The 26030-nt window shown below is 44.4% G+C and overlaps 1 protein-coding gene across 1 annotated transcript in view; it reads left to right on the top strand.

The window, feature by feature from the left end:
• Positions 1–25315, top strand: part of lrch4 (leucine-rich repeats and calponin homology (CH) domain containing 4) — a 36216-nt gene extending 10901 nt beyond the window's left edge. Inside the window, exons 2-18 of the mRNA XM_070929616.1 lie at positions 14237–14381; positions 15361–15490; positions 15758–15863; positions 17213–17459; positions 18511–18607; positions 19256–19367; positions 19492–19601; positions 19719–19771; positions 21982–22140; positions 22363–22431; positions 22609–22666; positions 22779–22842; positions 23552–23653; positions 23742–23839; positions 23994–24131; positions 24684–24761; positions 25079–25315. Of these exons, the coding sequence (XP_070785717.1) occupies positions 14237–14381; positions 15361–15490; positions 15758–15863; positions 17213–17459; positions 18511–18607; positions 19256–19367; positions 19492–19601; positions 19719–19771; positions 21982–22140; positions 22363–22431; positions 22609–22666; positions 22779–22842; positions 23552–23653; positions 23742–23839; positions 23994–24131; positions 24684–24761; positions 25079–25306 (1994 nt within the window). The 3' untranslated portion in view covers positions 25307–25315. The remainder of the gene's footprint in view (positions 1–14236; positions 14382–15360; positions 15491–15757; positions 15864–17212; positions 17460–18510; positions 18608–19255; positions 19368–19491; positions 19602–19718; positions 19772–21981; positions 22141–22362; positions 22432–22608; positions 22667–22778; positions 22843–23551; positions 23654–23741; positions 23840–23993; positions 24132–24683; positions 24762–25078) is intronic.
• The last annotated feature ends 715 nt before the right edge of the window (positions 25316–26030 follow it).

Below are 26030 nucleotides of genomic sequence, written 5' to 3'. Positions count from 1 at the left end.
TTTTTTTTTCTTTTTTTTTAGTGAAGCTAAGCCAAACATTTGAGCGTTCGCTGCGGTCAGCCATGCTCCAGGATGTAAACGGAAGCGTCTCTTCTCACATGCTTTGCTGACGTACTGGGCAACAAATCACGTGACGTTAGGTCCACGTAGCAGGATAAGTGCAACTTTTATGGACTGTAAAAAAAAAAAAAAATATATATATAAAACTGCCGTTCACTCGGGAGCGCGAAATGCACGTGTCTTACTGGATCCACGGGGTCTCGGAAATTTGGAATACTAGTTCTTGATGGCTAACCCTGGTCTGGCTATGCGAGACTACCCCAAAAGTGAAGCCAAAACGATCTCGATCGCCCCCTGGTGATGGCTGTTAGTTTAGGGAGCGCTTGATTTGATACGCGTTGAGTTTTCGATGAGCGGAGAGCGCATTTTAAACGTCAATATCACAGTTGATCATGTTCATTTAAGTAATAATGGATTAATTGTGAAGCCCTACACCCAGTGCATCAGTGTGGGCTGTGTTTTTAATAGTTTTTGGGCGACAATGGAGCTCTGTGGCACAGAGGAAGAAGATATGTCAGGCTGGTTTGGCTCTTTTCAATAATTAAGCTATAGAATATTGTTAGCCTCATGTGTGTGAAGTGAGGAAGTGTATCATTTGTTTGTCTACAGTGACATTACATCTATCTCGAGGATAAAGTAACTAGTATCCATGACACTGCCACAGGGAACCCAGCCAAGCAACACACTCCTGTTTTTAAACTTTTGACACTTATGTAGTATAGTCGGACAAGATGATAGAGAGGCTGGGGGGGGGGGCAGCTGACCCACACCAAAGGTCCCAGGCTGGATTTGAAACCAGGACATCATGGCTTGTCTGGTCTCTACTTTCTGTTATTTCCTTTTTTATCTGTTGTGCCGTAGCTGCTGTCTCTCCTCCAGGCTCAGCAGGCAGCCATTAGTTAATGTGCCTAAGTCCCCCCCCGGCCCTGTGTTTGTCCCGCCACACAATGTAACACTATAAGAGTGAGCGTAAATAATCTAATGCCGTGGAGTGGACTACTTGGTGAATAATGAAAGCCGAGGCCCTGCCTGTCTTATGTAACCCAGCAGATCCATTAACTCCCACAGTGTTTGGTGTCCAGATGGCTGACTCACTGAGGATGTCGGTACACGATGGAGAAGGCATGGAGGGGCCTAGGAGGGGTTGGAATGGCAAAGTTTGTGTATGCATATATACACCTACTATAGAGTTATTATAGGATTACTGTAACATTTTCATTGAATAAAATCTGCTTCTCAGTCTCGGAGGATGCGATCGTAGAAAGAAGGATGAACTTTTCATTAGGGTACCAAATAAAGGAAGTCCAGAGACCATTTTTAATGAACTGAAAGACTTGTATGACAGATTTATGCGCACCAAGGGTCCACCCTTGGCCCCATGTATTTCCTGCTATTTCAGTGCAGACGATAGCGAGTTGTACGTTGCAGTTTGGACGAATTTAGGATTCGGTTTAAAACAAAATCACAGAACTGGCTCAGTCATGGTCCCTTCATCTCAAAAATATGAAGTTGTCCATGCCTTTGTACCTTCCCAGTTATTAGAGCCAAAAGAGTCAACAGAAGTAATACAACTGTTTTGATAATGAAGTAATTGTTAAGACTCATTTTTCAAGCTGAAACACCCAAAACAAGCAAATTGGCGATATCACATAGGGCTTTAAAAAAATCCTGATGAGCTTTTTGTCTGTTTTTAAGACACTTTATAGACCAAGTGATTATTGGTTTAAATTATGAATAGGTCACATGACTCCGATTTTAGACTCCGATGTCCTTTTTTAAAGCCATCACATGGCAAAACCACAGACTACATTGCTGAGCTATTAAAACCAAACTATCCATCACAATGACGAAGTCATCTGCGTCCCTCAAGCTGAGCTCAAAATCTAAAGGTGGGCAAAGCTTTTGCGAGCATGGACCTAAACTCTGGAATCGCTGATGTCGTATCATGATAGAATGCCTGAGTCTGTTTAATCGCTTTTGAATCTCATTTAAAGACGCTTTTGGACAGTTTGGCCTTTTGTCATAATTTCTATATTGCCCGCTCCTACTTTGTGTTTTCCTGTCTATTTTTGAGTCTAAACAAACAAAAAAATGATCTTTATCCCATCATTTTCTATCCTTGCCTTAACCAGTGCTTGAAATAAAGACTCTTAATAGCTGCAGTATATGTGCATGGACGTGGTGGTGATTACAGTATGTGTTGCTGATGTCTGTTTTTCATCAGAGGGACATCTGGAAGGCTAATTGATACCATAGACCTCCATGTGCATCCCAGTGTCCCTCCATAGATTCTTCCACTAACAACATATCCTTTGCCAGCCTCTTCACTGATCTGTCGCTGTAACCATTTCAACGTCGCACGTCCAAACCCAATTGCATATATACTTAACTGTATATCTCTTTTCTGTGGCGTAACTGGTTTTGACACTCCTTCAGTGTGCATGCCGTTGCCATGACGATTGCTGCCGTCTGTTTTTAACTTTTCAGGTTTCACCTACATGCATGATGCCTCTGTATCTATATGTTGCTTGCCGTTTGCTTACAGTTATATCTAAACGTATTCCACTTTACTTTGGGATGGATTGCACCATCGAAATGATTTTCATTTTCCGTCCATGCGAGCCTTGTTGCCTGTGTACGAGGTTCTGAGTGTGCTCGTAAGTGTATTTCCCCTTTTTTGCATGAGCGCCCTGAGCTTTGCATAGTGCGAGTGCAGGAGGCGGCAAGAAGCGAAAGTCGAAGATGGAAGGGGGAGAGAACGTTGGCGTAGGAGGAGGGAGACAGACTGAGAGGAGGGCAAGTGAATCAGGTCCGACTTGATTTGCCAAGTACAATACATCAGAAAAGGCGAGTTCCTCCCCATCATCTGTTGTAGCCTGGAAATGAACCTCTCAGGAAGTGTTCTGACACCACCGTCTTTACTCACTTGACCCGCTGTGAGAGGAATATAAACGTCCCCCTTGGTCTGTCTTTAGACCCTTGGCACTGGGGTCTTGGCCGTGGGTTAGCGTTAGCAAAGCACAAAGACTGGAAGGAGGAGGAATTCCACTGCCGCAGCTCTGCCAAAAGTGAAAGAATTGCCTTCCGACAAAGTCAAAAACAATCCTATTTACATGTTGTGTCTTGTCACGCAGCTGAGTCACCTGGGTTTTTGCTAGTCACGACAGTATGTGCTGGCCTGGCAACAACAATAAGACTTCTGAGATGCTACCACACAGTAACTGCACAAAGCTAACTTTTCCCTTTAACCACAGTTTGCATTAGTGTATTTAACTCCTTGTGCCTTGAAGATTTAGCACAATGTATGTTTTACAGTTGAAAACTCCTAAAAGAGCCAGGAAAATGAACCTTGAGTTAAGTATATATATATATATATATATATATATATATATATATATATATATATATATATATATATATAATCTCCATTTTCAAATGAAGTTGATATTTGGACACTCTTGACGAGTGGAAAAGTATTCAGGCGTTCTAGCGAGGCGCTATCTCTGCGTTCCCTGGACTTGGGTACCATCTTAGCGAGTGTTTATTCTCCGCTGTGGGGTCTCAGACTGCGCACTAGACTAACCCCACAGCATGTCGACACGTCGCTATATCTGAATAAAAAAACCAGTAGAGTCAGGACTGAGGTAGGCCTGGCTTTTTTGATTTTGGGACGATTCGAGGTCTGAAAAATGCGATGGCAAGTTTCCGTTTTTGCTAACCTGTCGGCTGCTTTTGATCATTAATTATCCAATTACAAAAGTCTGGCTACTGTTTGCGAGGCTATTTATTTTTAATAAGTTTAATAAGTCAAATATTTTCTACACTGGCGAGCTAGGCTGTTATGCCAATGTGTGTCTGCCCACGATGTGTGACTCCTCATGTTCTGTTGTTGTTTGTGCTGCTGTTGCACATAAAAATAAATTAGCATCCCTAATTGAAACCGTAGAAAAGCCGGTTATCATATGACTGGCTGATAGAAAAATAGTCATCAAAGACTCTGCTGTTTGAAGAACTGCGTGGTGATAATAAACCGTGACTAACCTGGACTGAGTCAACGTCCAAATGTCTTGTAAGTGGTGCCGGAGTGAGTGACAGAACATCATGTAGTTCTCTCCATTCACACACTTTCAGGCCTACTCATGCCTCACAACAGCCTCACCCACACACACACACACACACACACATGCACACGCACTAACAGAGCTGTGGTGTTCAGCTTCTGTCTACAGTGCCGCTCCTCAACCCGCTGTAACTAACACGGTAACAGGAATCAACACCACCACATCCTGTCTTACAGCAGACACCGAGACACAGAGTTTGTGTTGTCATTGGCAACGTTGTGAAATAAGAAAACCCAAAACGGCTTCAGATTGAACGGCGAGGCTCGAATGTGCTTCTCCAGCATTTTAAAGAAGCCAGGGTCGGTGTGGCTGGTAAATATAGGACTCAGATTTGAAACAAAGTGGGCATATATATATATATATATATATATATATATATAACAATGGATCAATTGGCCATGTGTAATGCGGAAGTGATCCTCATCGCAAGAAATACCACAGAAAACCACCACTACCGTCGCACTTCCTCTCAGTTTGTCAAGTTGTCTTTCAGCTCGTTGTTTTGGTTTTACCGTCTGGTTTAGTCTCGCTCTGATAAAGCAACTCGTACACTATCAAACCGCGGACAGGCACAGCTAAGACACCCGCTGGTGAACACAGTGCAGCATTTAGCAGCTAAAGAGCCAGATGTGTTTTTCCCAGGATGAGGATGACGACAGCTAAAAGAGTGAATGTTGGATTTACAATGTGTATCTATTAGCTAGCATTAGCCACCATAAGCTACTGGTCCGACCACACCAAGCAATCCTGAAGCTGTAAAACTGAATGTATTGAATTGAGCAGTGAGTCATTCCTGGGTTTGCAAAGAGGTTTTTTGTTGAGTCACTCCTCCTCTCGGGGGGGTTGTTGTCTTGGTGTCCTTGTGAGTCGGCCTCCTTTTTTTTTTTTTTTTCTTTTTTTCATCGTCTTTCTAGCTGCTCCTCAGCTCCTTTTGTCCATGCTCTCCTGCTGGTGTTATTTTCCTGTTAATCATTCACTCCTCCCCCTCCTTCTGTACCTTTTTAAATAAAAAAACAAAAAAAAGGATTTGTTTATTTATTTTTATGAACCTCACCCCCCTTCTTCAGAACGTAGTATTAGTAGAGTGTGTGTGTTTGTTTCTTGGCTGCGTGTCGTGGAATAAATTGTCTTTTTTTTCCTCTTTTTTTTTTTTGCTGCTTTTTGAACTTCGTTTGCACTTCGTAAACACCCCACAGCCTGTGAGATGAGGTGGAGGTACAGTTTATGAACTCAGATAAACGCGCTAATCAGAAAACTTTCAAATTGATATTCCTATATCTGTAAAATCATAGTAGAGAGTGAGTTTTAGTAGCTACAAGTGTGAGCATGCTCTACCTTAAGTGTGGTTTTGGCTTCTTTACTTACCAGGGTTGAGAGAGAAAAGCATGGATTTTATTCTTGTCTTTTTACCTCCTTTCTCCAGTGCGGGTGAGATCTCCATCAGCTGCTCACATGTCGCATAAATAATTTACTCTTTTTTTACTTTGTCTTTCATGGAAAAATACAGACTCCTTAATGCTTTCCTCGTCATGCTCCTCAGAATTCAGTCTCAACCCTAAAGCAGGTGAGGCATTCGGAAACCCGATATCCTCGTGTTTCTCGGGTATGTGTGACAAAACACGGGAAAACACAGGAGATGGGCAAAATAACGGGAACACCTCAAAGCATTTTTTATCAATATCAGCAGCCCTGCAGGAAATGCCACCTATTTTAGGCTTACTCTTTTTTTTGATTTGTGTTAATCTCTGGCCATTTTTGAAGCAGTATTGTAAGGTTTCACTCCCTCTATGAGAGATACTGCAAGGCCTTCAACACTTGATCAGTGCCCGCTAGCTGGAAGGCACCATTCCTTTTTGAAGTGCTAATCCAATTCAAAGGAGGGTAGCGGTGCACGCTTTCAGACTAACCTCCAAGGTATTCATAGTGTCGCGCTTGTTTGGTACATGTGAAAAGTGACAGAAGTAGTTGAGGAACGGAAACCGAGAGCTCACTTTCACACCCCTGCGCATCTGGCGAATTGCTGCGTGATGTGGGGATTGCCAGAAAAGTTTGAAAAATTGTCGAACGCAGCCTCCCACATTTGAAAGGTGTGGGCACAGCGGGTTCGAGATGCCGTCCAACGATCAAACAAGCACACCAAGAGGTGTCCGAAGCTATCCTGGCTGATCCAGGCATATTTTAATAGGTCGGTTTATAGAGTGCTGCAGGAGTGACGTATTCTTGGAGGCAAATCCGGTCCTCGTTCCCTCGACAAATAACCAACGGGATTTTTCCATGGGATTTTGGATTATTGCAGAAAATAAGCTCAAGTTTATGACACTAAAAAGCTAACGTTCGGCTATAAAGGAACTACAGCACGGTCGCATGACTTCAACGTCACCACTAAGCTTCACTTTTTAGAGAATATAGATAGATATAGATATATAGACAGATAAATATTTTTTTATTTTTTTTATTTTCTATTTCTTATTTTTATATTTTGTACATACCTTTAGTTCTAAATTATGCTATTTTTCTACTCTGGAATGGGAGCACCGGTACTGTACAATTTCCCCCCGGGGATCAATAAAGTATTTCTGATTCTGATTCTGATTCTGAAATATAGAGTATAAACACAACAAGGCTGTAAAGGCGGACTAGTGAGCAGATGACTTTAATGTCCATTTTTATGACGCATAAAAGCTTCAAAATTCACGAGTGTGGTATCATGAACGTGAAAATCTCTCTCACAGACCTATCTAACCAAAAAACCCATTCCAAGAAGCCATTGACTTCCAGACGAGGGAACCGGAAGTGTAAAAATGCTGACTCATTTCCGGGTTTTAGGACTCATTCCTGCAGCGCTCCAACTCAGCCCGCTGTTGCAAAGCTGCCCTGTTTTACAACAGCCCCTCTTTAGTGCCAGCATTTCACTACGCATTTTTTTTTTTTTTTTTTATCTCTCCCCTCTCTCTTTCTTGTTAGCAAAGAGCAGTGTACAAACCGTGGCCGGCTGCAGGTCATATCAGCCGCTGCTTATTGATGTTAATACAGAGAGACCAAAATGGCTGTCGTCTTCTCTCTAGCTGATGGAATTCTCCCAGTTAAACTTGGACTCATATCTATGATTTAGGTTTATCAACTCAAATAGTTTGGGACCACGACCTCCCAGTATTTGAACCAAGTAGCCTGTGAAAAATAAGGTGTGTTTTAATCAACACTGCATATCTTCTGCTGCTGTGATTATTTTTTACAGTGTATACTGACCATTCTTGCCCCAAAAAATGCGACGAATGAAGTTATTATTGTATTTATCACTGGGCAGCGGCGCCATTTAGGTAAATGTGGGATTGGCCTTGGTCTCACGGCAGAGACCCAATATTAAATGACCCGGGGCGCCTTAACGTTGATGGAAGCAGCACAGAGCTCGATTGCCAGCGCGTCTCGACTAGCACAGAAATGTGTCTGGTGAGCTGCTGATGCATCAAACCACGCCCAGTCATCACAAACCACACCTGGTTTTTGCACCATAGCAACAAGCAATTGGTCTGTATTGGCCTTCAGCAACGCATGACATAAGGTGAGGTAGACTGCAGCTTCTTATGGTCCTGACAGTTTAAGTCTTGCGACTTGAAAAGGTAATAAGATTTGCAGACAGATTAGCGCGTTAATTGACTTTGACAGCTCACAGCAGTGCGTGCGGACGTGTAAGTTCTATTGAAGACTCCTTTTTTAGAATGGAAAACAAGATCTGTGCTGTCATTGTATATAAAGATGGACGACATGACCGCTCCCCCAAAAGTGAAGCCAAAACGTCTTGATCGGTTGCAGTATAGGGCCCTCCATGTTAGCGGATGGGACATGGGCCAAACTAAAAAAAAAAAAATCAAATTTGAGGTAATTCTTTTCACGCTGATGTTCATTTTTTTTAATTAGTTATTTGATGCTATAAAAAGGGAGTGAAGTGGGAGGAAGTGGAGACGCGGCGGCCATCTTTATGTACAGTCTATGGTCTACAGTATGTCTAACTAGAAGTCTAGTATACATAAAGAAACCACAAAGCTTTGAAGACTTATGGAACAGTACGGTCTCGGTTGTAAAATGAAGTGACTTTGGAGCAGCCGAGTAAAGCCCGGCTGATGATGTCAGTGTGTTGAACAGTGTCTGAGTGAGGGGGGGCCCCCCAGGTTATGCAACACACTGTAGAATATGAGACTGTTGTTGTCTGTATTTTCTTTTCTACAATGAATCTGCCGACCTGTTTCGATGCCCTGATGCGGTTTTGCCTCCGCGCGTGAAAGAGACTTTCCGAAAGTCCTGCTTACAAGTGTGTCATAAGTTCTAGAGGCCATCGGGTCAGCAGTGATGTAAGAGCCCCCGCCGTCACGTCCTGCCCTGTAATTAGACACAGTGCTCTCTCCTCTGACAGGCCAGTCCTCCCCGTTCTGCTGATCCTTTCAAATCTTGCAGATTAGGCCGTGTGATCTGGTCTCACAGTTCCAGTTAATACACCGTCCTGTAGTTTTAAAGGTTTGGAAAGGTTGAATACTTCATTTGAAGTTGAAATGCGTTAACTGCCTTTTTTTTTTTTTTATATAAGAGATGTGATGTTTTTAACCACATGATAACAGATTTCTTTTAAACACGTTTCACTTTGCCAAAAACTCACACGGTCTTCGCCGGAGGATGGAGTTTGCTCAGTTGTCATGGAGATTTTCTGTTTCTGTCGATATTTAAGCTCAGTAGCTGTTTATTATTATTATTTTTTTTTCCTTTCTTTTTTTTTTGTCAAACCTTCCGTTTCCAAGGTCAAGACTGCTCTTTGATGCTTAAGTTTCGTTATGATAAAGCTTTATCGTCACATAATGGTGATGACGAATTCTTTCCACTTTGAAATATTTAGAGGAGGCAGAGTTGGAAAGGGGGAAAAAAAAAAAGTTCCATTTAGATAGAGTTGGTTTGACCATTACTACTGCTTGTCTTGGCCTATTTTGTTGACCACAATCACTTTTGCCCTGATGATTTGCATGTAGCACCTTTTTTAAACTCCAACAACAAACGCGTACATCAGCAGACTGCAGGAGGCTGCTGCTGCTGCTGCTGCTGCTTTGTGGGTTGAAGTGTGTTGCACTGCTGGCAACGCCACAATCAGTGATTTCATAGTAGGTGTTTTCCATTAGCTGTCAAAGAGGGGCCCATATGTGCGGATCCAACCAGCACACACTGGAGCTCGCCTAGGTTCGGCTGATTTAGAAAACCGACAAACAAGAGGCTTTAATCTGGCACCTAAGACAGGGGGGGGGGCACAAAAACATAAAAGTATGACACAGGACAATGACAGGTGAGGTCAAAGCGGTTCCGAGCTTTTCTAACCCCCGCCCCCCCAGGTACTCAAAGCACATACACATGTTCTCGCCTTTGGCTTTCTTTATTCGACCAAGCTCTATTTCTCCAGGCTGATGATAGGTGAGCCCGCTTTTAAGCCTGTCACAAAATCTGCATGGTCGCCATGGTAACTCCACAGGGGTCAATCCAGGTCAGCAGAGACCTTTTTTTTTTTTTAAAGTGGCTAGTATGGGGGGGAGGGGGTGGGGGCGTTTAACACATGACATTAATTTGTCATGTGCTTGTGGCTCATTGGTCCATGCCTTTTCTCCTCTGTAGACATTTTTCATTTTATATTTTTATATATCATTCACTCCCCTAACTTACTAAACCTCTATATCAGCCCACATCAGTCTCATGCAGTAGAGGAGGATGTGCCAGCGCCGGCTTCAAAAAGTAGTTTATCCGACTTCATTGATAGTCGGCACCGGAGCTGAGAGTCCTGCTGGTCCCGCTTGGGTTTTTTGTACTTGTTTACAAAGCCTGCCATGCTGTTGCTCCTGTCTTCTCAAATCACCGACCTTTTAGGGAGCAGCCCTGAACAAATACTGCTCTGTGATGTCTCATTGCGGTATATATTGTTGTCTATGGTGCTTTGAATGTGGGTGAGAAGTCATTGGAGCACATGGATATGGATATGGTCATATAATCAAACTGATTACTGCCATGTTTTTTTTTTTCTTTCCAGCCTGACATCATTTTCATCTTGACTGGGTGGGGGTTGTTTTGTTTTGCCCTAACCAGTAGTGAGGGATTTGCTTTTAAGAAACATGTTGCTTTAAGAGCTCTAAGTCGACTTATAGCAACCCGTATAGCTACGGCAGTCTCATCTGCACATGTCGTCATTTTTCATGAATGTAGCCACAAACTGACTGTCCTTAATCCCGCCTACAAAGTTTTTATTGGTCAACTGTGATTTAGGTTTCCCCAATTTACCAACAAATCTGAACTCAAGGTCCGCTTGCAGGGTTTTTTTCCGATCACATCTCACTGTTTTCATCACTGTAATAGTGTTGCATCGATGACTGTACTTTCTGTAGGCCAACCTGGAGGTTAGCCTCGCCCTGGTTCACCTCCACAAAAAGCCAATGGGATTTTTTTTCCCCGTGGGATTTTGGATTGTTGCAGAAAATCAGCTCAAGTTTATGATACTTGCACGTTTTGTTCAGCGAGAGAAACGCACTCATCACCACTTTTATGATTTTTGAAGTGTAAATGGAATCGCCAGAAGCTAAAAAGCTAACGTTATAGCTATAAAGGAACTACAGCACGGTCGCATGACTTCAACCTCACCACCACTAAGCTTCACTTTAAAGAGACTATAGATAGATGTAGAGTATAAACACAACGAGGCCATAAAGATGAACTAGTGAGTAGATGACTTTAATGTCCGCGACAACCTCTGTTGTCTCATTTAGCCACTTGTCAGCAACCGCCTTTTTTAAGACACGTAAAAGCTTCAAAATTCACGAGTGGGGGAACAAAACGTGAAAATCTCTTGAGCTTGTGTTAACCACAGACCTTATTTCCTGCAGCACTCCATTAAAAAGCTAGTAAGTGGACCTTGAATTAGGATTTTTTTCCAAGTACACTTACTCCCCAGCTGTGTGGATGTAAGGCTCTCCATTTGCGCTGTGCAGGGATGCCAAATCAGAGCGCATAGAAGACGAATCCAACTGGCCACTCGAGACACACTTGACACTCACTATAATGCCAGTCTCAGCTGGATCTAGACAAAATTGGAAACAAAATGCGAGGACCAGGGTGAGTCAGCTGTTCTTAACCCGGAAAGGATCTCACTTCTCGTCATCGTGACATGTTGACCCTCCCTCCCTCCCTCCCTCCTCATGCAGCTTTGTTGTAGCTGACAGAGCTGGCTCTGGACCGTAGAGCGCGTCCTGCTGTGTGAACCATGGCAGGCCCATTCCACAGCACATGCTTTTCCCATGATGCCTGTAGTGAGTCAGTCTGGCTTTGTTTCAACAGCTACCATGACATTTGGGCAGAAATGCCTCCTGGTGGGGGAAAAAAAAAAAGAGAGCAGGGAAAGGCCTGCCTTGGACTTTTCAGCTGTTAGGATGTGTGTGTGTGTGTGTGTGTGTGTGTGTGTGTGTGTGTGTGTATATTTCTGTGCTTAATACCAAATATGGGCCATCTCTGTATTAATGCATGTGTTTAAGGTTAAGATAAGAACTGGAGTTAGTTTTAGCATATGAGGTCAAGTTTAGGGAATGAATGTAGTCATCGCAAGGTGCTCACAAGTATAGTATTACAAATGTGTGTGTGCGCGTTGGACAGCAAATACTATGATTTTGCCGTAGAAATAAGTTCCAAACCATCACTTTCTTTTTTTTTAAACCGAACCGTAGCTCTCAGATATCTGGTTGTCTTTTGCAACAACGGATACAAACACAACCTCTCCATCCCCCAGAGCAGACACACACACACACACACACACACACACACACACTACTATTTCCACCCCCACCTATTGTTCAGACAGCTCCCCTCCAGCTATGGGACAGCGAAGAAGGGGAGAGATCGGGCTTTAGAGCTACTGTACAGTATCTAGCCACTCTCACGTTTACTGTATATGCAGAAAACACATACACACACACACACACACACACACACACACACACACACACACACACACACACACACTTAACACACATTGAACCATGCGGCTGTGCTTTATTAAGGCCATGTGAAATGGTCCTGATAATGAAACTCTTGGTCTGGTTTCTTTGTTCACTCTTACGTCAACATGGCTCTGTAGTCTTTTCTGCTTTCTATAAATACTCAGTTAGACCTCTTTTCCTTTTTATTTACTGTTGTCCCCTGTCTTCTTCTGTCCATTTATAGTTATTAGCTGCTATTAGCTATTTTTAGAGGTAAGAAATAGGTTGGTTTTGCCATATTTATTTTTCTGTTTTGGTTGTTAACTTGGTAGTTGCAGCCCTAATTAAAGCTACAGAATAACCAATTATTTTCCATTATCGCTAATGTTTTGATGAATCACTCGGTATTAAAATGTCAACAAATAGTAATAAATTGCTTTTCCAGCTAACAGTCTAAAACCCCCAAAATATTTATTATCACGTAGGACAAAGAAAAGCAGCAAATTCTCACAACTGAGATGCTGGAACTTTTCTTTCTTTCTGAATTTTTCGGTAAAATCCTCCAAAAATAAAAGTCGCCCCAACAAAGAGAAGAACTGCCTCCCCCTCCTCCCCCTCCTCCTCCTCCTCCTCCTCCTCCGGCCCTGCTGCTTCTAACAGCGATCAATAAACAGCCATTGGGCTGTCTGCCATTGACAGACGTCTGTCTCATCCCGCTGCCAGCGCTAATGGTGCCTCTTTTTGGAATCACTGCAGCTCTCCGGACAATCTATTGACGCTTTATCCTGTCTGCTGCACGCTCACATTCCTTTTTTTTTTCATCCAGCCTGATATTGAGTTTTAAGTGAAGAGGAGGGTCAGAACTGAGCACGTATAAAGGAATAAAAAGAATAAAACAAAGTATTTTTATTGAACAGTTTTGTAGTATCTAAGATCTCCTAATCAGCAAACTGTACTACGGTAAGAAAACCACGTGGCTTACTTGGAATTCAATGAAATCAGTTATTTATCTCAATTCACCTGAGCCATTGAACAAAACGGAGTGCGCTTGTTTATCGAACTGAAACATAAATGTGACTTGGCTCCCACACCAAAGTTTTTCTCCCAATCATGGCTTAATGTCTCCACTTAAAACTGGAACCATTTTGTCATTATGGAAAGAAAACCTGGGATGTTGCAGTTACTGTACATGGTGTGCGTTTTTAGACCACTGGATCACCAGGATGCCCCAGCGTCTCACAAAGACCCTTTTAAAAATGAATAAATAGAATGGGACAACCCGAACTGAAGAAGAATACTGTCTGAGAGCAGAAATGAAAGAACTCTCCCAATGAGGAACTTAAATTCTCGGATTGGGGAGAGTTCCTCTTAGTCCCGAACTGAGCGGTATTTCATGTGTCCTTCAAGGTGCACGAGAATGGCCTATATACAGTAACTCTGGAAACAGAAACCCGGGAAGCAGCCAGCAGCGGCTATTTTTGGAAATGCTCACCCAGTTTGGTCAGAAGTGGTTGAGCGTTGGCCTCGCCAAGATTTTGTCACAGCGGTGCGGGTTCCCTGCTCGGAGCCGTTTGTTCATTTCAGGCCGGTGGTTTTGGGAAATGGTGTGGATGCTGTCATGTGGCGCAAGGATACATCAAATGTAAAAACCCAAAGTATGAATTTGACTGATGCCATCGGGCTGCCATCTCTGTCACAACACAAAGCGTGCATTTACAAGCTAAGGGCAACAAAAGTTTACAGCTTGGTTCAAAGTGGGGAGGTCACGCTTCACCCTAACTGAAGAAGAAACCTTTCTTTCCACTCCGGAAATCATAAAGAAGATCAAACTGCCATATTGCAAAAGTCTAATTGAATTCAGCCTCATGAGAATTATAATGATCATTTTCAGGAGCTCTTTTGCTAATTCCCAGTCCCTTAATCAAGTAATTCCAGAAGTCTGTTTTAGCTTGAAACAAAACCATTAGTTTCCACTGATGTCTTCCTTTCCTTTATTGCGTGGCGGCAGTGTAAATACTGGAGAAACTTAGATGGATGAGTCTAACGCTTGGCCATTTCGTGTGTTGCCAGATCTGTCCAAGAACCGACTGTGTGAGCTGCCGGAGGAGCTCTGTCAGTTCATCTCCCTGGAGACGCTGAGCCTCTACCACAATGGGATGCGTTCACTGTCCTCCAGCCTGGGCAACCTCCAGGCCCTCACCTACCTCAACCTCAGGTAACGCCATAACGCCACACACACATGCTATACATTTGAGCCAGTTTGCTAGCTCTCATCGCACTGTCTTGCTTACTACGTCAGGTAATCGACCATTTTCCTTATTTAACCATCTCGTTAGTGCAGTTTTATCTCTCTATTTATCCTCCAGACACACAAATAAGCCTTTATAGTCTATCATGAAAAAGTGTTTCACTGTGCTTACTAACTAAATAAACCACAGATGGATGTCTCAGCAACACTCAGGTGGTTTCCTTTCACAGATTGCATGTTGCCACTGCTCAAAAATCTAACCCATAATAGCCTATAAAGTTATGGAGTATTATTCAGCATATATTCCTCATGGTCCTGTAGCCGGGTTTCGTGGCCCGCACCAGTCGGCGGACACGGGCCCTTAATTTGAAAAAGCTGAAAATTAGTGTGCCCGAAATGTTTGTCATAAACAAATCTTACACTGCACATCAAGTTTAACCAGGAAGTTGGTCTGTAAAAGCCCCAAATGAATAAATAAATTGTAATAGATTGTGATTATTGTAACACTTTAAACCCTTCGCAAGTTTGCAGTTTGCATGTGCGCGACGCCTCCTGAGGCGCAGCTGTTGTTTGCAAACTGCACTTGAACTGCAGTGTTTGCTCATGCTGGAGATGAGACGGTGCCGTCCTAAATCCTGTCCAAACTTCCTTACAACAACAGAACCACACTGACACTCCCCTCCGGTCGACACTCGTCATTTTACCGTTGCTAGGAGACCAGCGAAAGCCGTCCAGGTTGCTGGTAATACATGCAGCAAAAGTGTAGGCTCAAAGCAAATGTACTGTGGAACCGGGAAAAAAACGAAACAAAAAAAAAAACCCACAACAAAGCTGCTAGCTAGTTAGCTACAAAATGACACTGTCTCCTCTAACTGCAAGAAAATGTGTGTGTGTGTGTGTGTGTGTGTGTGTGTGTGTGTGTGTGTGTGTGTGTGTGTCTCCACAGTCGTAATCTTCTGTCCGGTTTACCCCCGTCGGTGTTCCAGCTTCCCCTCCTACGAGTGCTCATCGTCAGCAACAACAAACTGTGTTCACTGCCCGCCTCCATATACTCCCTCACACACCTCCGACAGCTGGTATGATATACACACTTACACACACACACACACACACACATTCTCTCGCAGCGAGGGCAGATAGTTTCTATGGTAATGGAAGGACAAAAAAAGTCCACCACTACAGATCTTTGTATGTCCTTGTTGGTCATGGTCCAAAAGTGTCTGTTTTTAAAGTCTTGAGTTTCAAGCAAGAGGGTCTCCAGATGTGGTCTCCAGATGTGGTCCTATCAGTCCTCTGCACTTCTCAAAGACTGGTCTTGGCTCACTTCATTCTCTCTCTCCCAGGACGTAAGCTGCAACGAGCTGCAGTGTTTGCCAGCAGAGCTCGGTCAGCTCGAGGGTCTGAGGGACTTAAACCTGAGGAGGAACCAGCTCACCACCTTGCCTGAAGGTATAGACACACTTGGCCTCCGGTGGTCCTCCCCAATGCGATCCCCCTCGGCTCAACCCCACACACCTCAGCGATGTCACTGTGCGCAGTTGTCATCCATTTGGTATTGAGTGCATCTGGAAGTATACAAAAAGGCCTGCAAAGTACAACTGTAACAGCGTAATTCAATTCTCTCTCTCTGTGTAGAATAGTTAGATGGTAATTGCATCATTATTGTGAGCCATCGATTGTTTACATGTGCAAGTATTGGACTGCCTCGGACTTACTGCCAGCCTAAATGGATCTTACGCCATTAGTGCCTCGTTCTCCAGCTCATTGGGAGGAAATGTAAATCATTCTACTTCCTAAACAGCGGACTACCAGTGGGTCTTGCTCGCGCAGCAGCTTTTTCCCAACTTGAAACATCTGACCAGACACTTGGAAATACTGTTCAAAAATGATGTAAACTAAATGCAAACAAGGGCTCCTCTCGAACATCAAACATTCACTAATTACTTCCAATAATCTTAGGTTATTGTTTTTTTTTTGTTTTTTTTTGTTGCTCTTAGGCTACATCAATGAAACTCGGTGCTTCCTGCGGATTTTTCACATTAATCAGCCTACCAGCAACGTTTTAATGGGAAACCTCTGCAGGAATTGCTGGAAATTTGCAGCTGAAAACTATAAATAGTTGAAATACTGACGGGAGTTAAAGTGGCAGTCAAAAAAAAAACAATTACTGAAAGAAGTTAAAATTTCAGTTTAAAGGTAACCCGTGGAGTTTCGGACTTCTAGTTTTTTTTTTTTTCTTAAATGAGTGGTCCCCGTTTTGCACGGCAATTGTACTAGAACTATTCCACCGATCCACAGGTGGCAGTAATGCGCCAAGAAATGTACCAATGAGCCGGCTTGGCTGAGGGCGGTGACTGTATAGTTGTGACATCACAACCTTACGGAAGTCCTGACGGCTCGTTTAACGGCGCAGTGTCTGAAATTAGTGTTTTGATCCTTTCGCAGTATTTATACAGCACCTAGACCTGCTTTATAATCAAACAAGACATGAGAGCTCACTTTCTACAATATGGAACCTTTTGAGAAAGTCTACTATAGTGGAACCACTGAAAAGTAAAGTAAATTGTGCCCGACGACAGTGGAAGTTATGGGAGCTTCAAAGGTGAAGAGAGAGACCTTTTAAAGGGTTTGATGTGTCAGTCGAAGTGTAATCATTGAAAGGAGTTGAGGTGTCAGTTATGTAATCTGGCTCCAACCATTATTTTAGAAATCGTGTGTTGAGTGTCAACAATTACCAACAAGTTGAGGTCCAAATGACACTATAACCAATACATTTGCCCTCTCTTTGCACCATCCAGAGATATCCGAGCTCCCCCTCGTCCGTCTCGACGTGTCCTGCAACCGCATTTCCCACGTGCCCTTATGCTACCGCCACCTCCGGCACCTCCAGAGCATCTCGCTGGACAACAATCCGCTGCAAATGCCGCCAGCGCAGATCTGCTCCAAGGGCAAATACCACATCTTCAAGTACCTCAACATGGAGGCCTGCAAGAGGAGCCAGGAGGAGCTGGAGAGGCACCTGAGGCCCACTGGATTCAACAGCTGGTGAGGAGGACTGGAGGGAGGGAGCAACTTAGAACTTTAAAAGGGAGTAAAGGAAAAATAGAAAAGGCAATTCAAGGAGGAGGTGGTCAGGGAGCAACAGAAAGGAACAAGCTCATTTCCACCGGTCACATTTACTAGAATATCTGACAGTTTTAGGTATATTTAGCCACTGGACGCCAGGAAATGCACTATATATATATACACTTGTTTGCTTTCTTTCCAAGAGTGAGTTGTGGGGAGGCGAGCCCTGGCATTAAAACGGCACATAAAATAGTAAACGACGCGTGCAGACCATGTGATTTGCAGCATGGTCATGGACATGCAGCCGACATCCGGTGAGGTTATTCCCTTTACAAACCAGTAGGAAAGAGTGTTTCATGGAGGCACTCTTGGTAGTCACGTAGTCATGGAATATTACATCCAGCCCACAGTGGATTTCAGTGGACAGTCATTGCATTTGCTGTTTCTCAGGATGAACAAAACCTTCAACTGCACAATAGACAGCTGACACTTGACTACAACATTAACACAATCCAGAAAAACAATGGAGAAGGTGGAGACAGAGGTTGCTGTCATATTTAAGTGGCCGTCGGACATAAGCACTGTTTACTGATAGTGGCAACTGCTGCAGCTAGTCATTATGGGATAATGGGGCTATGCACTTGAGGACAAAATAGGACGATGTGAACATGAGGTGAGAGGATAAATGGAGGCAGGAGGAACACTCCAAGTAGAATGGGGGAATGGATGATAAATGATGACAGTGAAAGGGTATGTTAACTAAGAGGAAGCAGCATTATCAAATATTTATGAACTTGAATGGACCCCCTGTAGATGCCCAGTGAGCCATTTCCATGAAATAGACAGGACCAAGGACAGAGAGAGGGACTATTTGAACAGGAAAGCTCGGAGTCTGAAGACAAATCATGAGTCACTGCCCTTTAGGCTAATGAACCACTCTGTAACAGTCTGCCAACAAGACTGCTGTGTATTTACGTGTGTGTGTGTGTGTGTGTGTGTGTGTGTGTGTGTTCTACATGTTTCCCTGCAGTCTGTCAGACCAGGAGCTGTTCACAGGTCAGTTCGGAGGGCTAGACTCTGGCTTCAACAGCGTGGACAGCGGCAGCAAACGGTGGTCTGGGAACGAGGTAACGCCACAGGACGCACTCACACAGTCATTGGTGACCACATTGTATGCTGAGCCAATAGAAGTGTGTGAAATCAAGGCGTGAATGTACTCGCGCCGCATTTAAGATCTGATGACCCAAAACAGGGACAATCGATCAATGTCAAAGCAATATGATATTACATGAACCAAAGGTCCCCGAAAGTGAAGCCAAAAACGTGTTGCCCCCCCCCCCCCTCATTTTTTCTGATAAGTTTGGTTTTAATTCGTTATTTGATGCTATAAAAAGGGGGTGAACCATCACGATTGACAGCTGGGATTGACTGCGGTGTGCTCACGATTGGGTCGGGCGGGTGTATGGGCGGGACCTTGACACCGCGGCTCACCGACTCTGGCTCCAAATGACGTCACCAGCGCAAGATGGCAGCGGCATTATACACAATGCCATAGGGCATCATTAGCAAGAGCTTCTCAGCTGTTTAGCAAATGCTTTACTCATTTTAACGTAGACCTACTGTACCCAAAGTGTGTTTTATATAAGGTAAACTGAACCAAAATATAATGAAAGTAAATCTCAGATTAGAGAAACAAATCAACATGGTTAGGACACCTTCTCTACAGTGTCAACAATCGACTGCATATCAAGGACTCTGTCCGTCTGTGTGTCCAGTCAGCAGATGACTTCTCGGAGCGTTCCCTTCGCATGGCCGAGGTCAGCAGAGACCAGAGGAATCTGGAGGAGGAGGAAGAGGAGGACGCATCTCCTCTGGAAGCGAACAAAGGTGAGGAAGGACGCGCCTGCACTCAAGTCGTAGTAACTGATGTATGTTTCTGTTTGACCCCAAACAGCAGATTTGCTTGCGCCTTGTTTTGGAACAAATCGTTTCCGCTCTCTCGCCCTTGCAGTGAACGGAGAGGCCGAGCACGTGGACTTCATCGACAGCAGTGTGACGGAGGAGGAGGAGGAGGGGCTCAGGACGGACCCGCCCACGCCTCCTCTCGCAGCACCTCCTCTGGTACCTCTCATTCACAGACTGCTCAGCGAATTGTGTCCGAGCCTCTCGTTGCTCAACGTCTTGCTTTGTATGTTGTCATAGAACAGGGAAGTTACTGATTGCGTCATTGACTTCCAGGAGCAGAAGGAGAACTCTTCGCAGCCCCAAACCCAGGACTCGACAGTATGCAGGTAAAATATACTGTAAAAGAAACCCTTTGCATTCCTTAATATTTAGCAGAGTGAACTAGAGTAAGTTTGCAACACGTTTAAAGCACAAAACTTGTCACGTTGGTAACTCCACACTACACTGCACTCTCTGGAAGGAGGCGTTGTCTGTTGTAATTGTGACCACGCCCAGCAGTGATGTAGCTTGGTACTGTAGTGTCACGATACATGGGCATGGCTTGTGTACTGTTGCATCTGCAAGGTGGTTTTGTTCCGTCCCCCGCAACGGCTTTCAGAAGCCCAGTCCAATTTTGTTGACTTGCTCAGATTTAGTTGAATTGGTCATTTTTCCTTTATTTTTGGGCACTTAGCATGCGTAAGTCAGTTTTTTAAATTGTTTTTGTTGTTGATATACAATCGGGAATCTGCACAGGGAGTGTTTTATTTTGAAAATTGACCGGATGCTCCATGCCGCTCCTGTGTTTGGAACCAGAAGTCACCCCCCAGGGGACACTATGCAAGTCCACCTATACTGGCAACCTGACCGCACCTGGCTACACCATGCGAAGTAGCTGCTAACAAAGCTAGCTTGTAAATGTACTTACTGGAAAAAATGAACAGCCAAACGCCGCTATCCTGATTGACAGGTCGCCATGGTAGCCCCGCCCAAAAGCATACCCTGCTTCATTGTCTATTTTACTCTAAATGGGACCATAATTTACAAAATGAACATCGTGCTGTATTGAAGAAGACTTGAAACTAGCGATTGAGACCTTTAAATCATTAGGAAAATGTTTACTGAGGTTATAAATCAAGTGAGATGTAGGATCATTGTCTCATAGACTTCTATACAATCGGACTTCTTTTTACAACCAGTGGAGTCGCCCCCTGCTGGCCATCATAAAGGATGCAGGTTTAAGGCACTTCTGCATTGGCCTCACTTTTCAGACCCAGAAGCAGAAGGGGTTTATGGGAAGTGTCTCAGTTTTCTGTCACACCATTGGCTGACGCCGGGAGTGACCTCTACCAAGGTCTCATTTGTTTACAGTTCCTGAGGCAAGGCATTCCAGTGTATTTGAAAGGCATTTACATATCGCCTTTAATTCTACTCCAGCCTGTTGCTGCGACGGATTCTTCGCCTAAACTCTGGCTGGAAACTGTGCGCTCAGTCATTTGGAGTGACAAGGTTTTATCACTTTTTCTCGCTCTCCTTCCTTGTTTTACAGGGTCACTTCACAGAGTATTTGAAGAGCTGGGAAAAGTCAATAGACTGCAGCTCCCATTACTCACTGCCCCTCTAAACTCATGCATGTCGAGCGCTGTTATCTTGGGACGTTAACAGGCCGGACTCGCCCAGTTTTACATTTAGTACTTTGTGGCAACATGACAGCGTTCGGTCGCCATCGGTGTGTGAATGAGAGAATGAGACCTGGTCTGTAAAGCGCTTTGGGAACCCTTAAGGTCAAAGAGCACTATATAAGTGAAGATTCAGCAGCTGCGTTCCTTATTTCCCGCCTCAAATTTGTTCAGAAATACAGTGAAAGTTTCTAGCCACATCGTTGAGATTTCGCGTCCCAGCGGGCCATTGTTCCCAGCCTCTGGAGCAAGGAGTAGCATGCTCCATTGTTCTGCGTCCTTTTGAGTTTTATTTACTGTACTCAGGCCAAATTACTAACATTCATTCGGCCTCAAAGCCTCATTAAGCCTCATGTACTGCCAGTCAGGCAGATTCGGTTTAGCTGTTGCACAATCCTGTATCTCCTCTGCGAACACAACAATGATGTATCTTGAACCAACGGATGTTCCAAGTCTTGGCTTCCAACACTTCCTTTGGGACTTCTAAAAATAGAATGCAGAGACCTAGTATGGAGACTCGACACACAGCTTCAACAACTTGGACCAAATCGGTTTTCAATGTCGTGGAGGTCTAATGGCTGGACCCGCGTCACAAAAACCACTATAACTTGTGATCGTGTTGCGCCATTGACCAAGTTTTTACCCCAGTGTGCTGGGCTCCTTTTTTGTCTAATTTCAGTCAGTCAGTCCAATGACTCGGGGGGGCCCTTCCCCTCCTCTTGTAAGAATAGGTATGATTGAGGGTGACAGTGCACTGATGACCGATGACCCACAGAACCAATGTCAGTTCATTGCTCTGAGATAGTTCTGTAATAGTGTTGCACGGATGACTCATCAGCATTCTCTAACACCCCCCACCCACCCCTTTCCCTTTCTAGGTCCAGCCTCCATGTGGAGGTGAGCCCCCCATCGTCATCATCAGCCTCCTCCTCTCCCCTGTCCCCCTCCAGCCCCACCCTGGAGGAGCGGAGGAGACCGGGGACCCTGTTCATCTGGCAGGAGAGGGAGCGTCTGCAGCAGCAGCGAGAAAAGGCCAGGCAAGTACTCATTCAAGATGCTGTCAACTGTGATTATCTGATTTCATTTGAATTTATTATGAAGTTTGACGTTTTATTTTGAAAGCTTCATACTCCAGTTTACTGCTGACAGTTGGGGGGGGGGGGGGTGCATTTGATGCCATCTTAGGCTTTAAGTCCTTTTTTGTCCCTCTTGTATCCAATCATACGCTCTCCATGTCGAAACTCTTTTAAATTTTGCAGCTTGCTGAAGTCATCCACCAAAACAGGAAGTCACACGGCCACCGCACCACCGACAGGAAGTAGCTCAGCGTAAGTCAGGCCTGTTGAACAGATAAAACACCCAGCAGACACACACTTGACACACACTTGAAGTTAAAACTTGCTTCCATCCATTCTTGCATTTCGTCAGTCTATGCTGAATCACACATTGAGGGTGTGGAAAGTGTTTTCTGTAGTGGACAAACTCCAGTGTCTGTCTCCCCCTAGTGGCGCATCTCCAGACAGCAGCAGCAGCTCGCTCTCAGGCCTTCGGCAGCGATGTGCAGTGAGTAGCACTCCTTCACTCCTTCAGTAAACAGAGCTGAGAGGTGCACAGCTGGACTGTGTGTTTCCACTGTTGAAACTTTGGATTGTATTTCTTTTTCTTTCCAATTCAGAGTGCCGATCAGATGAGCACAGTATCTCCCTCAACACTCCTACAACGCTCCAACAGCAGAACAGGTACTTTTCTGTTTTTAAAATACACCAGTTTGTTGAAACGTATCTAAAGAAGCAGTATTTTATAATTATTAGTTTGTTGCATAATACAGGAGCTGCTGTGTTATTAGGACATATTGTGTCACGCCCACAGAAAGTGCGTCAAACAGATCCAGGGTTATTTATATTGTATAAAGCAGTGGCTCCTGACCTTTTTCTTAAGGGACCCCTATTTTACCATTGTATATCCACTGACGACCCCCACCAACATTAACTGTACAATGAACCTAAATAGTGAACTTAATACCGGCAGGAAGTTTGTGTAAAACTAGAGATCTGAACAGACTATTTCCAGTGGATATTGCAATGTATCAGAGGATTAGGAAGGGTTAATGTAGTGAACCTCAGTACTTTTTAAGTACCAAATTGTTTCCAAACTGAGTATAGAGAGTATTTTATTCAGGCTGAGGTGTCCTGCGGTTGTTACACACTGATGCATTTCAGAAGTTTAGCTCTTTTTGTTGAAAAGGTAAAGGAGTATCTGTATAAGAAAGTTGTAAACTGTAGTTTGACAAAAAAACAGCTTTCACTCAATACACTCAATTGCTCTTGCCTGAGCATTCAACCCTCATATGAAGTCCACGGTATAAAAATGTACGATGCGAGTGTATATATATATATATAATACAATATATAATACTCCTGTCACATTGACCTGAATGTTTTGCGTCAGATGTCCCATTGTCCCCGAAGACTTCCCCTCCGCCCGGCCAGGCCCAGAAGCCCAACAGTTTCCTGTTCCGCACCTCCTCCCGCAGCAACGTCAAACCCACAGGTACACAAACAGCACCACACACACACTTTACACTCCTCAGTCAGTGCTTTTATTTAACACAGTTTATTGTCTCTTTTTTTTTTGTCAGGGTCCATCTTTACTCTTGGCGAGTCTGGCAGAAGTGAGTCTCGCACCATGCTGCGTTCTCCTAAAGAGGAGAGACCAGACATCACACAACTACGCAAGGTAAAGCACAATATTCACATAACTTCTTTTCAAATCAAGAAGTTGGTACAGTCATTGGACATGATGTAAGATGCCTCGACACACACAGTTTGTGTTCTGTGGTGTAAATGCTGCCTAACAAAGACCTGACGTAACACTCTGTGTCCCTCCTCAGACTTTGGAGTCTCGGCTGAAGATCACCCTGCCGGAGGATCTGGGCGAGGCCTTATCCAACGGCACCGTCCTCTGCCAGCTGGTTAATCAGATTCGACCGCGCTCCGTGTCAATCATCCACATTCCCTCCCCAGCAGTGGTGAGTTGGACTGCCAAATCCCCTGCCTGTCAGTGTCAGTCAGTAATAGAGACAGTGATAGAGCGAGATAGAGATAGTAATAGATAACCACAGATGGATAGTGATAGATAGTTAAGCGATAACTAGAGCTAGTCAGCGCTCCAAGCACCAGTAATAACCATAGCAAGAGTGTGTCTGCATCCTGGACCCAAACTGGGAGCTGATTCCAAAGTCCCGCAACGACAAAGAAGACCAGTTACTAATAATCAGGGTTAGACGTAGTTGTACTGTGGAGTCATGTCACACTCACCACTCTGCAGCCACTGTTTTCATCCACTCACAACACCAGGAACAGGAGGGTTCATATCTTTTCAAGCAACTGGAAGGGGGTGGGTTCTTACTGACATATGATCAAATCAGTTTTTCTCTGCACTTGAGGTAACTAAAAACCGCTGTTTCACACTTCACGGTATCCTGATCCCGACTGATGCAAACTGTTTATACAAAAGCAAAGCAGTGCTTTCACTCCTGCATGACGTGAACCTAAATGTGGTCGCCTGATGTTGTTTTCAGCCAAAACTGAGCTCAGCCAAGTGTCGACTCAACGTGGAGAACTTCGTTGCTGCTTGTCGCAAGCTGGGAGTCCCTGAGGTAAAGACCCTGCCTCCTGATTCCCACTTTCCTGGCCTTTCATTCTATACGTCCAAATGTAATGCTTGTTGTTTGACAGATTTTCCATGTGCATCAAGCTCAGTTGTGTTGCTACATCCTCCTGTCAGGGTTGGACTGATCGGGCTGTTTGAAGGTCTTGTGTCCACAGATGGATCACATGCTAATATCGGTCCAACCCTAACTCTGCTTTGTGTAAGTCTACACTCTGTTCTGTCTTGTCTCCTAGTTTTAACAATATAACTACTTGTATTTTCCTCCTCTCTCTGTGTGTGTGTGTGTGTGTGCGTGCTGTCCAGACGGACGTGTGTGTGAGCTCTGATGTGCTTCTGTGTAAGCTGTCCGCTGTGCTGCGCTGTGTGACGGCCCTGCTGGCCGCGAAGGGGGGGAAGACGGCGGAGGACCAGTCCCCCCACCATTCCTCACCTTCGTCATCGTCCTCCTCGCTGCTGTCCACAGGCTTCCTGTTCTTCTACTGTGCGGCCATGGCCCTGCTCTACATCCTCTACTGCTGCCTGCTCACCTAGAGGAGCAACACACAACACTTATATATTCACATGACTGTTGAAACTGCTCTACATACTTACTGAACACACACAGCTGCTCCCACAGTTGTCATCTCAGACAATACTCTGCAGTGTGTGTTGTCAGTACACACACCAGCTGACCCGAGAGTGTGTGTGTGTCGACTGTCCACAGCTGACCCTGGTTGGACGTTAGAGCCGCACAGAGCACCTTTGAGACACAAACAGAATCCATGACAGGCGTTCAGAGGAATAGCGAGCTCCACACTGACGGACAAATGCTGAATGAGAGCAGATGAGCAGAGAAAATGCCTTAGCCTAGTTTAGCCTTCACTTTCTGTTGAACTGTCTGAGGCAGAGCTGCTCCACAGGCAGAAACGATCTCATTGGTTGAGACATGAATGGGCGGAGCAAAGGAACCACACCCTCTGTTGAACCCCATTGACATACTATACCATGTGTTCATACCTTATATAAACCTGGGTGACAGGACAGCTCCCCGAAGGTGACGCCAAAATGTCTTGATTGCCCCCCCCAGTGGCTGACAGCAGTATAGGTCATAAGCCCCGCTTCCTCCATGTCAGTGGATGGGACATGGGCCAAACTGAAAGAAAAATCAAAGTACACGTCAGCAAGTACAAGTACACTCAAAGCTGCATTCATTGACTTTTTGTTGTTGTTGCTTTTTGACCACTAGCTCTGCTTTGGTCTCTGTAAGCTGCTAAAC

Source organism: Enoplosus armatus, chromosome 23, assembly GCF_043641665.1.
Source record: "Enoplosus armatus isolate fEnoArm2 chromosome 23, fEnoArm2.hap1, whole genome shotgun sequence".
Classification (NCBI taxonomy): Eukaryota; Metazoa; Chordata; class Actinopteri; order Centrarchiformes; family Enoplosidae; genus Enoplosus; species Enoplosus armatus.
The sequence above is the reverse complement of the archived record's forward strand: the minus strand, read 5'-3'. Positions and strand labels throughout refer to the sequence as shown.